The following is a 14,530-nucleotide window of genomic DNA, read 5'->3' as shown; positions in this document are numbered from 1 at the left end:
CGAAAACATGAACATCGTTCATTAGGAGTAAAAAGCAAAAATGGCCTAAGAGACAAAAATGGGAAATAAATTTGCAATCTGTTATCCATACCAGGCTTGAAAAATAATGATTCACTTTGTTTTTTTAAACTACCAGCTATGTGTTGTAAAACATGACCACAAATTCCTCCCAACTCTGTATGCACGCCCCAGTGCACTGTGGCTCTGCTGCTCCTCTCCTCAAGAGGCAGAACCTATGTCTCACTCCACCTTGTTAAATCTGGCCTGGCCTTGTGACTTGCTTTGATCAACACGAAGTGTCAGAATTATGTTGTAGGAACTCAGAGCCAAGGCCCACAAGGCCTTACATCTGTCTCTCATGTGCTTAGAACAGTGCCTTGAGACTGTCGCATCTAGCCTGTTGCTGGCAGAGAAGCCACATGGAGCAGGGATAAGTCATTCCTGCTCAGATTCTCCAAGACCAACCACCTCACAGCAACCCCGTCCAGCTGAGCCACAGCTCAGGAGTGACCCCAGCTGAGACCGGAGGACAAAACCCCCAGCTCCAGCTGAGACCAGCCCAAAATCGCTGACCCACAGAATTATGAGCAAATGAAATCATTATTATTTGAAGACATTTAGTTTTGGGATGGTTTGTTACACAGCAATAGATAACAGGGATGGTCTACAAAGACAAAAGTCATTAGCTAAGACACACAGACAACTACATTGAGAACACAAGTGTCACTCTGGGAACAATCGACTAATTACCTGATGCTGGATGGACTTAGTATGACATAGACAAATCACACAAGCATACTCATGGCCTTAATTCACGTCTTACTGTTCACCCACGTGGAGCACACGTGGTCTCTCAGGCAGCGTTACAAGTGTGTGGTGGTGCTAAACAATAGCAGAGCATAAACAGCTTTTACTTTTTAACAGGAGAGAAATTCAGAACTGCATCCAATTTTTATCCAAACTCACTCCCTAGATTGTTTTCTGAATAAGAGCCCGCCATCTTTAACATATTCATATCCAACATAAAACTCCAAGTGAGGTTTGAGTTTGGAAAATTGCTCTATGTGGTAGGCAGACTTCTAAGGTGACTTGCAATGACCCCTGCATCCAGGTATTCAAGACCTTGGGTGACCCCCAACTCCCTCAGTGTGGGCTGGACCTAGTATCATACCCAGAATCAACAGATTATGGCAAAGGTGATGTGGTGATGTCACTTCCATGAGTAGGTTGCAAAAGATTGCGACTTCTATCTTGCTGGCAGACCCTCTTGTTGGCTCTAAGGAAATAAGCTACCATGTTGGAGAGGCCCCGATGGCAGGAATCTCAGAGCGCTCTCCAGCCAAGAGGCAGTTCAGAATTAAGGCCCTCAGGGCAACAGCCCTCAAGGAAGTGTGTCCTGACGGCAGCCACACAAATGAGCTTGGGAGTGGATCCTGGCCCAGGGGGGCCCCACGTGAGACCTGGACTGCGACCCTGTGAGCACACCTGCAGAGCCAAGCGGAGCCGGAATTCCTCACCCATAGAACCCGTGAGACAGCAAGTGTTCTTGTTTTAAGTTTTAGGGTAATTTGTTTTGTAGCAAGTGATAACTCACATGCTATAAGCAATACAGAGTAAAAATTGTCGATGTACGAGTCTTCTTTTCTCGATGTACGAGTCTTCTTTTCCGTCCTCTGCCTCTGCCTGAAGAGACTGTAGCATTATTTTTATTTTTTTCTTTCTATAAAAGATGTACCCAGGCTTCTCCTGTCTCCTTGGAGTACTTTTTGAAAATAGGTATCAAGTTTCCTTTATTTCACCAAATATTTTAGCAATACACAAATTAGAAGAAAAAGACAAAGGACAAAAGTTTGAAAAATTAATAAGTTCTTTGTAAGTTATAAAAAAACTCATCAACATTACCTTGTCTGTTATACAAACTCAATAGAAAAATAAAGTCTCAATGTAAGCTTTTCTGTAAGATTCTGTATTTTACTATGTAAATAAGGTATATAATAAGTTCTATACTTTTAGTTTAATTTATCAAGCAAATTATTGATATAAAGTATTGCAATATAATTCACAATTGTCTTCTATAGATTTGCTCTTCTGTCATTTTTATTTTGTATAAATTATGCATTGGATTTCATATTCTTTTAATTGAGTTGTACTTTAACTTATACTCCACAGAAGATTTCTGTTGATAACCAGACAGTCATTTAAAATAATTACTTAGAAATAATTCTATATGCTTTCAGTTATTCATTTATTTACTCATTTATTAAATAAGTATTCATCAAATAACTAAATGATGAGGCAGCTTGTAAGATTGAGAAATGCATACGTGAGATAATTTACAATAACTTTATATTAAGATATTGAAATGAATTTTCTTGTTTTAAATTGATTTCATCACATGGCTTGTTAAGTTTAAAGAAAAAATAAACACATATATAATAAATCAAACCTCATAAGACATAGGGGAAAGTAAGTTTTGACTTTGTTTAAAAATAAAAAAGAAAAGACTTTGTTGATATGGGTATAGCTCAATGTACTGACAAAAATGAAACAATTTTTAATTACTAATTTTGAACTAACTCTGAAAACCATAGATATCCCTAAGTTACTGAAGGCATTGACTTTTGAATTCTACATGGGCAGATATTCATGTCATAAAGTATTTTGAGGGCTGGACATGGAGAGTCATTCTTCTCAGACATCTCAACTAAATATAAAAACTGTTTTTACTTTCAGCCTAACAGTCGTGTCCCCACCCTCTTACTGAATGCCTGTGGTATGGCAGATCCTCAGTATGTGTCATGTCTAATCCTTACAGTAATCTTGCAAGACAGTCAGCTGATAAAATCATCTGTAGGAGAGGAACAGAAATAATAAAGGGGGTGAGAGAGTTTCTTTAAGACAACGAAAAGTAATGGATCCTGGAGTAGAGAGGAGAAGCTGGCTGGGGGATGGGGGAGTCAGGAGAGGAGCACAGAGTGAGCGTTTTTCCCTGCACAGCTTCGTGTGTAACCAGGAGCTAAACGACCTAAATGCGGGAGCAACAACGGAGCCAAATAACCTGAACAAATTGCTAGTTTGACACGCACTTTTTATAACCTTTTTGTGGTCCTTCTGACTTTCTTCTACCTGCCGATGACTGCTGAGAAACCAACAGTTAAAACTTCCTGACTATTCTCTGAAGAGAAGAAATGCAGTGACACTAACCTAACAGAAGAGCAGGCTGACAGTGGAGGCAATAATGAGTTTTGTGTAGATAAAGGGATGGAATATAAGCGACGGGGAGACGCTGTGCATTTCCATGAGACTAGGGAAAGAGGGAAGGTCGGGCATAAGAAGGTGCCCTTGGATTTAGAGACACAAGAATGATTTTTTTCAATGGAATAATATTTCAAAATTATAGATACGCTGCTAGGCAAGTTTTTCTGATAACGGTTTCGGTTCAGCACCGCCCTGAAACAAGGGTAGTCTTTCAGTGACCTTTCCCAGCCCAGGATTAAAACGCAGTTTACCAGTTTGCTCATTATCTCTCAAGATACATGTGAAATAATGATTCTACCCTAATCTGACTTGGCTCTTTTCGCCTGAGAATTTCTTTTCCACAGTCCTCTGGCCATGGGATTTCATTTTGTGATGCAAAAAGCCAAAGGAGATGGATGATCTTGATAGTCTCCTATGCAAGAGAGCTGCTCACTTCATTTAAATGGAAATGTGCATTTTCATGGAAATTCAGGCCTGTATTGATGAACAAAGATGAGCTGCCACTATTAAACAGAATAGGGATATACAAAAAAACGTGTCCTAGAAAACTCATTTAAAAAACAGTAAAATTTACAGTGAAAAATAGAGAATTTTAAGAGTATATATAAAATATACATTTTAAGAGATATATTAAATTTTCTAAGGATTTGTCATGGAATATTTGGATGGTTATAAAGTTGAAAATCCCAGGACAAAGGTTGTGGAAGACAGGTTGAATATGTATGTCTTTAATAAGCAGAGTGACTTAATACGGAAAAACAAAATAGCACGGTACCTTTCTATAAGTAGATAGCAGCCACGTAATAAACATTTTTCAGTGAATGTATTAAGAAATGCCCTGGGTTAGGCGTGATATCATTTTCTATGCTCTTTTCTTTCTTAAAATTTTAATGTGGCTATTTTGGGGTTCATTTTTTAATAACACATTTAAGAAATATTTACTGATTACATATTGTTTTTCCCAACTAGAAACCTGGAAGCCATTCTTAACTATTTCCTCACCAAAAATCATGCAGGTCTGTGGATTTTTCCTCAGCAATGAATTGAGAATTTAGGTACCCCTCTCTATCGTGACTCTCAACATCTTAATCAGACCTGACAAGGATCGAAGCCTCCTATATTGTCTCTCTCTCCCATTGCCCCAACTCCACCCCACCTCTGTCCAGCATCTACACCGCCACTGGGCCAATTACTTTACACTTCACCTAATGTACACAGCTGATGAGGAAACGGAGTCTGAGAAGAAACAATCAAACAGGTGGGGAAAAAGTAAAGGATATGAGACAACCTAAGGAAAGTATTTACACTAACAAGTTGGGCAAGTAACCAGTTGTGCAAGGATGCCATAGATACTACACAACTCTATTAATTCTTTCGTTTGACTGAAAAATGCTTTCTCCACACTGCTGCTGTGGGAAATGTCCACACAGTCACCAGTTTTTTCCTACACGCAAACAGAATTTTAGGAACCTGACCTAATGGAGCTAACCAACTCAGCAGTACTGGCCAGGGCACAAGGAGGAAAGTTATATCACAATAGCTTTGTCTTGTAAGCATTTCTATTTCTGTGATTTTTCTGAAAACAGACAGTAGAAGGACATTCAGCATATTTGAAAGTTGAAATAGTCAAAGAGAATAAATATAAAAAAAACGACACTGAGGTACAGGTTGACTACATAGTTTAGATATTTTGTATTTGCCAAATGAGAGGAATCCCATTGTGACTTGCTAGAATTTAGACAAAGCAGGAGGAATATGATATTAAAATAGTCTCCTTAATAGCTATGGTTTGCTTTGGCAATATCTGTTATATATTTTTCAGGCAAAATTTATATTTTGGTTAAAAAAATACAAAAACTACAGAAAAATTGAATTTCTTTTTTTCTTTGTTTACATGTCAGATACTTGATTTTATCTCTCAACATTATGATTTCAGATATTGGCATTTAATTTATGCACAAAGTGGTGAGACAGAAAATGCTTCTGTTCCATCTACATGAGTATTGAGCACTGCAGTGTCAGAGGACGCCCGACCGTTTCTCACGGCCAGAGGAAGAAAGCCAAATACAGGGGCAATGGAATTATTCAGCCTCTCTCTTCTCTATTCTTCTGCTGTCTTAACAAAACGAACCCGTAAACTAAATGGATATAACACCATCGCTCTTTCAGTCTGCCTTCACTGCTGTTGGTGTGGCTTCCTGCTCAGCAGAGGAGGACGGAGAGTCTGGTTTCACCCTAGGTTCTTACTCTTTCTGATCAAACAGCCTCTTCGGCCATGAGCATTAGGATCAGGTGTTCGGGACTCTTGCGTCAGCTTTCAGAGGGAGGCCTGGCCTGGCGGGAGCTGAAATGATCTGCTGGGGAGAGGGAATGAGGAGCTGGAAGGAAGGACTGTCTCCAGAGGTCCCTGGAATTCCTGAAATAGTGCTAGTTCTCTGTGTACCTGGGAGACAGAGTCAGCTTCCTGGGTGGCAGCTTCACGCAGAACCTTGGGTTCAGACGGCCCTGCATTTGTTTAACGCTCTGTGGTCACTGTCCTGAAATTCTCTATAATGTTTTAACAAGGGACTCTACATTTCTATTTTTGCACCCGTCCCTGCAAATTATGTACCTGGTCCTTCGGGCAAAGAAGGGCTTTGAAACGGACAAAGGAGAATCGGGTACTTTCTTTGGCCTTGGCAAAGACACACTACCTGGCTGGAACTGTCATGCTTTGCCGTGTTCTACTCTCTCCAAAGGATTACACAGGTATCCAGCGCCTAGAGGAGATCAATGCTCCTTCAGGCTGCAGTCTCCCTTCTCTGTTTACTAATACCTCCCTTCCCCTTGTCAGCTGCCTGCACAGCTGCCTGGTCAGAGATTATATTTCCAAACTCTCCTGCATTTAAGTGCGTCCACATGATTGTATTTGGACCACTGAGGCGCAAATAGATATGTTTGTAATTTCCAGGTTAATTTTGACTTGAGATTGAACTCTTTCCTTCGTCTCACAGGCTGGAAGGTAGATGTGCTGGTGACCCAGCTTTGACCATCCTGAGGATGACACGCTAGGGGAAGGCAGAGCAAAGAGTCAAAGGAGCTCAGCTCCTTGCAAGGCCTCCTGAATGACAGCTACTCTGCCCGCGTGGACTATTCGCCTGGGGTCAAAGATGGGAAAGAGGAATCAACACTCAGGGGCCTCCTTGTTACACCCGCTTAGCCTCTGCTCTTAGTAATGCAGAATAAACTCTTGAGGGCTGATTCACAATAAATTTGAATTTACCCAGAATAGTTCAATAATATAATGTTCTGAGTGTTTAAACATTCTACATAGGGAAAATTATAATTTTCATTACAATTATATAAAGTCATATGGAAACTAACTTTATCCTCAATGATTCTCAGAACACTACTGAATCTGGCAGAGCCTCAATGTCATCAATACGAATACTAATTATAGTATATGTCTATAAATGCTGGTCTTGAGTAAATCTGTAATAATCAAGGACAGATTCCTGAAAGTGTATTTTCAAAATAATTTCCTAAATCTCTAGTTTCATTGTAATTTATCTTCATACCGAAAGAAGACTATAGGATGTTAAAAATAACTTTTGTGGCTTTTCCCCATTGTTTAGAAACTGAATATGGGTGCTTAGAACGCTTCCTAAAAAATAAAACATACATATGATAATTCTACTTCTCATTTCTTATATGTTTTCAACGACTAAAACCGGTAAGATTTAAAAACATCATGTCAATAAACCAGTTACAAAACCATTAAGGAATTATATCTTCAAAAGTGTAGGTTTTCCGTTACCTGCCCCAATGACTCTCTCAATGCGAATCCTTGAGGGATCAATCTCCTTGGCAAATTCATGGACTGCGAGCGATGGGTCTTCGTACGTATCTGGATCTATGTAAGTTTTAACTCCTGGGAAGCGTACTGCAACAACAGAAAAGGCTGAATTAGCTGGAGTATTTTAGTAATCACACGTCTTATGAATATTTAAAATGAGGAGTGATGATGTACTGAAGTAGTCATTCCTGGTAATTACTTAAATTCAATTCTCTCTTCTCTTCTTGTCCCATCCCCCTGCCCCTGCCCCATTAAAGATTTGAATACTTGGAATCAAAATTTTATTACCTAGCTTTTGATGTAAAATGAACTGGCGGTTTCCTAAAGAGTGAGCTGACAGGTTCCAGAACACACACTGTTATTATATTTCTGTAAAAAGTTTAATCAGCTCACTTAGCCACCACCACCCACGTATTCCATGTCTGATCTAGCTCAGGGAGTGGTCGGGGCGTGGTCAGGGCAGGGGGCAAACGAGCAGAAGCCTTTCCCCAGAACAAGCTCCTAGAGTCCTTCCTGGATCCTTCAGACTCTAGGGCACTGGGTTTTCCTGAACCTCCGCCCCAGTCCTGTGGTCTCTCCCTTTCCAGAAACTCTGGCAGTAAAGGACAGACGCCACACAGTGACAGGGAGGAACACTAAGGATCATGGCCATTTCCTCTGTTCCTGTAGCTGCTTCCACTGCCAGTCTGCACCTGCTCCTGGAGAGGACCCCTTGTCTATCCTGGAGGGAAGGGTGGCATTCAAAGGCGCATATCTGTCCTTGGCTGTGTAGATGCTCCTCTTTCTTGGTTGGGGGTGGTGCTCACAGCCCTCTGGCAGTTAGGATGAGGAACAGGGGCGGCTGAAAACCGGGAAGGTGTGGTTGCCTGTTCATTTGCACTTCCTCAGTTTCTGAAGAAGTCACCGACTGCCACGGCAGTCCCCTGTTCTACTCACCGGTTTCTGCTTTCCACCTTAGATTGCTAGCTCCTGGAGGACAGGAGATCATTTCTTATGCATCTTTGCATTTTTCCAAATACCTTAGCTATGGTTTTACAGGTAATAAGCACACAGCAAACCTTTATTGAATATAAATTAGCAGGAATTAAAAGATCAATGCAAATTTGTGGCAATATGGATGATACTTAGTTTGTTGCTTCCTAGATTTTGAAAGCCGTATAACATCCTGAGTTAAGTGTGGTCTAGATCTCCTTAGAAACATGCTCTTGCAAGAAAATCTCAAAAGCCAACAAACAAAAGATGGTAAGGCAAGTTTAGAGGAGGAGCTGAAAGGCCCATTATTAGCAGTTGCTTGCTTCGTGAGGACTCTGTCTGCCACCCTCTCTTATTACTGCTTGCCTGCTGCCTTCTAGGATGGGGTACTCACCCACGAGAAGATAGGACTTCTCAAAACAGCAGCAATAAAGCCTATTTCTAGGCAAACTTAGACCTGACAATGATTCTGAAATGCTCTGCTTTTCTTGACTTCCTTAAATTTAGACTGGAGGAAAGGAGAAGAGAGAATTGGTGCCTCTAGTTCATACTCTATATCATATTTTGTAACTTTGTAGGAATTGTGATTTCGGATTGAATAAGATAAACTCAAATCTGGTGATTAAGGCTAGGTGACTAGTGGTATCTAATCGGACATATGGTCACATTGACAACATTCCTGTAGGCACAGATAACAGGTTTCATTTATTAAATCATACATGGTCTTAACAATTCAACCACTCAATCACTTAAGGTGATACACATTTCTGCAGAATAAATCGATCAGTTAGTGTCACTTTCTTTTCCTCATAAACAAATATTAGTAGAGGAAAAACAACTGAGACCTAGTTCCAGTCTTGAACACCTGGCTCCTTATTTAACTTATCCCTGCCTTCTTCAGCACTGGTTTGTTATCTTCTTCCACTTCCTTGGCTGCCTCTGGTTATTTTCATTGCTTCTTGCTGGGCCCATCTGGTTTAGTTTATGCTAAAGTGCTAGCTGGAAGACAGACAATAAATACCTCAGGAGCATCTTTTTCCTCTGCATTTCAATACTAAACGCCCCATAGTGAATCTTAAGGTTGCCCAGCATACGCCATCTGTCCAGCTGTCTGGATCCAGGTCTCTGCATCTGTTTACAGCTTTTCCAGGTCCTCCCATCCTGGTGCCGGCTGTCTCAGCTCTCCCTCCTCTGCCAGCGCAGGGAGCCTCAGACTGACTGTGCAGCAACAGCCTGGGAGAGCTTGTGAAGAACGCCAAGTCCTGGCCTGCCTTCGACCTTCTGAGTCAGAACTCTGGTGAGCAAGGGCACAACATTCTGATGCAGAGGGTCCTTGGACCATTCTTTGAGACATCATGTGAGCCTTAGAAACAGCCCTAAACCCTCCTTCTAGTTTATAATCTCCTCAGTTAAATTCTTTCCCTCCCCTGGAGGGTGCTATAGATCAAAAAGTCTCTTATTCCTTTTCTTAAGTTGAAGTGGAAGATGAGTTTAAACAGTTAAACACTTGCCTCACATATGATCTCCATGCTGTGGTTAATCAGAGAACACCCCTTTCTTGTTAGTTCAGCGTCTCAGGACAGAGAAACTGTCTTGACAAAGTCATCTGCCATTTGGAGGTAGAGGTGGAGGTGGGCGTGGGGAGGAGAGAGTGGCAATTATCAAACCAACTATAGTGGTAATTATAGCTTGCTTGGGAAGAGATCCTTCAAACGAATATAACCTTGTAGTCAGCTCAAGGGTTTCATACATATTCTAAGAGTTAAAGAGCTGATTTTCTTTTTTAGTGTTAATGAATTGTAAATTGATTTGTTATATGTTTAAATGACAGTCCCCATGAGAAGGAATAAAGATTGCTTAATATTTCTATGGCTAATGCTCCACTAAATAAAACCAACTCACGTTTGGAGCCATTGTGAGAGGTAAATAACTAGACATGATCAGTCATCTTGTATTTTTAGCATATTCAGTCTGTCCTGTTTTCCAGCAAGTAGAATTAGGAAAAAGGTAATATCATTTAATGAGAAGCAGGTGCAATTTCCACCAACAAACCTGGAAACCAGATGAAAAGTCTTAATGCTGAAAGGTTGGAAGTGACTCTTTTGGAGTTTCTCAACTCAACGAATACAATTTTAAAATGAACTCCTGAAGTGCTGGAACAACATAAAACAAGGGAAGGGAGCCACCATCTTACTTACGATGCCCATTCTGTAAGTGGTTTCTTCTCTTCTCTTCTGACTTCATTTTGGCCTTTATGTACCATTGGCACCTTTTAAAAAGGAAAATAGAATCTTATTTTAAGAATTATGCTAGATAAGAACCAAAATCAATTAAAATACATAGACCCATGGGCAAAGTTTTTATCATGAAGACCACTTTTAAGAACACCTTTATAACATGTGAAAATACTCCATACAAGGTTTTTTTTTTTTTCCTTTTTCTCCCCAAAGCCCCCCGGTACATAGTTGTATATTCTTCGTTGTGGGTCCTTCTAGTTGTGGCATGTGGGATGCTGCCTCAGCGTGGTTTGATGAGCAGTGCCATGTTCGTGCCCAGGATTTGAACCAATGGAACACTGGGCCGCCTGCAGCGGAGCGTGTGAACTTAACCACTCGGCCACGGGGCCAGCCCCATACAAGGTTTTTTGTACAACCAAATTAGCCCCAGATGAAATACTCTCAAGTGGGTTATTTGATCCAAATGATAGGAATCTTAGAAAATATTTTATAATTTGCAATAACCATCATGGCTGGTTCCTTATATGGCTTCTAATAGCTAGAATTGGAGAAATGCATTAAAAGCCAAAAAGAAAAAATATTTTTGAGTCAGAATCTCAGAAATTTAGACAACTGTCTTTCAGTTGCAGTGCTAAGCAGCATGATTTTTTTAATATCAGAAATGCGGTAGTGGCATATTCTGTTCCCGGGATAATGGTGCTCTAAAGAACAGAGGCAGGTGCTTATCTCCCACGACTTCTTCAACATGAATAAATCCATCAACATCCATACGATTTGAAAGTCCATCAAACTGCTAATTCCAAATAGTTAAATAGAGTACATCTGTGGTACTCAGTTCAATCTTCCAATGTGAATTTGGCCTCAAAACCTATGGCAAATTGAGTATTCATTCAGAAATCTCTTAGAGTTTTCATAGAATAATTTCCAAGAATGCTTCCCTACCAAAAAGCTTAAGAAATATTTCAGAATGAAAGTTTTGTTATCTTATGTAATTGAAATTGTTTTCTCTAGTGCGTAGGATGTTAAAGCAGTTTCTGCTGTTATATAAATTGGCAAACATGGAAATTGAAAGCTGAAAATAATTTAGTACAAATTTTTCTTCATCATTAAATTCTCTTTTTAAGTGATATTCAAAATCTGCTTCAGGAATTCCAAGTAAGGATAACATTTGAGCCCATCTCTCAAGTTTATTTGGCCAAACTTATTTAGCCTACAACGACTGTAATTCCTTCTTTTAAGTTTGCCATATTTATGTGCTGAGGCAATATTTTCTCTTTTAATGAAATGCTTTTCCCATTTGTATGTGCTCTGTGTTGCTCAATTTTGCTCTGTAGAGAAGAATCACTAAAACAAAATATCATTTAAGTCAATTTCTATTATGAAATTACAGGCATTTTTTAAAATTGGGGATAAATATGATACCGCTACTTAAATAAAATCATACTTAAGAAAGTACCCCAAACTTCTTCAAAGGAACTTTCATAAGAAAATAAGAACGTTTCTGAATCAAATTAGCCATCCTATCTAATTATCAAGGTCTACTTCACATGATACCATTTGCGTCTTTGGAGTTAAGATCAGCCTATAGGAACCCATCACATTTGAATAACTGAATAATCTTCTGGGCTCCAAACTGATTGTCTTTAACTTGTGCAGCTCCATGATAAACAGAGTATTATCCAGACGTCGGAGCCCCAAACGCACAATGCATGGGCAGCACTTAGATTAGAAACGGCAATGAAAATATAGTGGAGATTATTCTTCTGCTCAACACTTTTCTAATAAGCATTGCTAAACATGTAGCAGCCCATGAAGTATGGCATTTTGACTTTAACTTAACCAAATTGTCAATGTGACTTTATTCCCTTCTTTCCTTCCTCTTTCCAGGCTTGCATCTTTAACCCTCCACTGAGATTTTCTTTTTCTCCCTTTCCTAGACATAATCGTCTTCCAATCCTTCTTCTTGCAAGACAGTCCTAATAGGTTAAGAACTTTAACCTTTTTTTTTTTTTTTAGCAAACAAGCTTACACCTCCAGCACATATGAGATTTTTTGTTCTTTTTTCATTAACCAGTTGTCCCTGCTAGTGATTAAGGACTTTGTAGGCTGTGTTTGGTATCTGTAGGCTATGGCATTGAATATTTTGTTTTCAGCCTAATGGTTAGTTGGGTTAGAGTCTCCAGAATTTTGCTGTCTGCTATAAAAGATGGTTGTACCAAAGCTGTGAGGATGGCAAAGAGCTGTCCAAGGCTAGCTCGAGGCATACAGGGAGAGAGGAGAGTGCTGGGCGACCACATCTGATGGTGGCGCTGTCGTCTGCCCCAACTCGCACTTTTTATTAGGATGAATTTATCATTATTTCCTGCATTCTTTCATATCTTTTTTTTCCTTATTATTGTAGCTAGTGTTCTTCTATTAGCTAATCAGCCTCCCCAGACAGGAGACTCTGAGACACTCCATTAATTACACGGCAATACTATACCTGCTTACATGCATGGAAATTTTAAGTAAACGTGTGCCCTTCTACAAGTAGTTTCATGAAGAAGCCACCATTTCAACTTCACCATACTAGGATATTCACGTGTTTCTTTGATCCTCGATAAGTTCTGTAAAAGTGGGTTTGCTCCAATTAAATACGATACACACTTCATAGGGAGCTGTTACATTTTGTCAGGGACCCACACTTGATACGTGTCTTCCAATGAGTTGTCCATTTATTGATCTATACATTTGATCTGCTGTCAGAATTGTAGATAATTTTTCATAATGCATATCCTCTGTAATTCTATAATGAGTTTTAATAAAATATTAGTATGGAAGTAGAGTTTTAAAATAAATCAAACAAAGGATGTCCATAGTTCACTGAACCCCTGCCTCTGACGGTGGCTGTTTGCTCCTGCTCCTTGTTGACTGTCAGCATTCCCAGCAGAGGCGGAGCACCTCAGGAAGCGAGCTCAGGTGTGCACTATTTGGCTGGCACTTTTACTACAGTTTAAATCACCACACTGGTATTTTACAGAATGTGTGTGTTTCAGATTATCAAGAAAACTCTCGATGTATTCTTTTGTGCCCCTATTAATAACCTAGAAGGAATATTTTTTCCTCTTGGAGGAATGAAAATATGATTTGAAGATATTCATGATTTCCCACCAAAGCCTGGGTCAAACATTAAGCTTTAAATAAGAAATACTCTTGGAAATAATTTCATGCATATTATCTTCATTCACACCTTTCTTTATTGTGAGTACCTGGCTCATGGTAACAATCCGATATATTTAAAAATCCATACATTATTTCAATGCATTGTCATACCAAACCCGTGTAAAAACTGCAGTCTAAGGTTTGGAGGGTGAAGCACTTTGACTAGCCAGTCGGGATCCAAGTCGAGGTGTTTTGCTACATTAAATTTATTGCTACTCTAAATTTTCATCCACATTACTCTAATGTAGAGAAATACTGGATTTGTAAAACCAATTAATATAATTCTAATGCAGATGCCTTCAATATTTTAGTGAATAAAAATAACACATTTCTGTAACACTAAGTTTATAAAGAACTTTTACATAAATTGCTCAGTCTCTCTTGAATTATTTTTTTTCCAGGAAAAATCCCTTTCATGGTGTAACATGATGGTAGTAAAGGGACAGCGCGGCAGGCACTTATTCAGTAGGAATTTATCATTCGCAGCTTTCCGAGTGTTTCATGGAGTGTTTGGTTGCCGCAGAGCAGCCACGCTCCGCGGCCCAGAGAGGCGGCCTGGAGTTTCTGGTGCCGCCTGAAGCTCACTGTCAGAGCGGAAGCCGCCCGGTGCTTCTCGCAGGTGTGCCTTGTGACACGTGAACGCGTTTGAACACAGAGTGCATAAAAGAACAGCTATTCACAAGTCTCGGCAGCAAGCCGGGATGCTTCAGTTACCTCCCAGTGATCAAGAAGAACAAAGTGAGAATGACGAGCAGCGTGAATCCGCCGACCGCGGCCGTGGCTATCACGAGAATCTGCCCCTGCTCGGCCGCCAGGTCAGAAGCTGAAACAGACACAACGTGAAAACTCCCTGGGGGACGTCTCACCACGACATTATCTTACAACGCAGCACCTGACTGAAAATATGGTAAAGGACACCAGAAGAACACACTGTACGTGCCCTTTATTCGGCACGTAGGACGCAAACCCAAAATAAGGAGTTGAAGTCATAACCCATAGCATAACCCTTTCCTGTTTTTTACAAAAA

The 14,530-nt window shown here is 40.1% G+C and overlaps 1 protein-coding gene across 1 annotated transcript in view; it reads right to left on the bottom strand.

Annotated features, from left to right (window-relative positions):
- EPHA6 (EPH receptor A6) overlaps nucleotides 1–14,530 on the bottom strand; it is a 721,750-nt gene that overhangs the window by 205,679 nt on the left and 501,541 nt on the right. The window contains exons 7-9 of the mRNA XM_046658947.1: nucleotides 14,218–14,326; nucleotides 10,264–10,334; nucleotides 7,055–7,180 (exon numbers count right to left, since the gene is read on the bottom strand). Of these exons, the coding sequence (XP_046514903.1) occupies nucleotides 7,055–7,180; nucleotides 10,264–10,334; nucleotides 14,218–14,326 (306 nt within the window). The remainder of the gene's footprint in view (nucleotides 1–7,054; nucleotides 7,181–10,263; nucleotides 10,335–14,217; nucleotides 14,327–14,530) is intronic.

This window comes from Equus quagga, chromosome 4, assembly GCF_021613505.1.
Source record: "Equus quagga isolate Etosha38 chromosome 4, UCLA_HA_Equagga_1.0, whole genome shotgun sequence".
NCBI classification, from domain to species: domain Eukaryota; kingdom Metazoa; phylum Chordata; class Mammalia; order Perissodactyla; family Equidae; genus Equus; species Equus quagga.
This window is presented reverse-complemented; position numbering and strand designations above follow the sequence as displayed.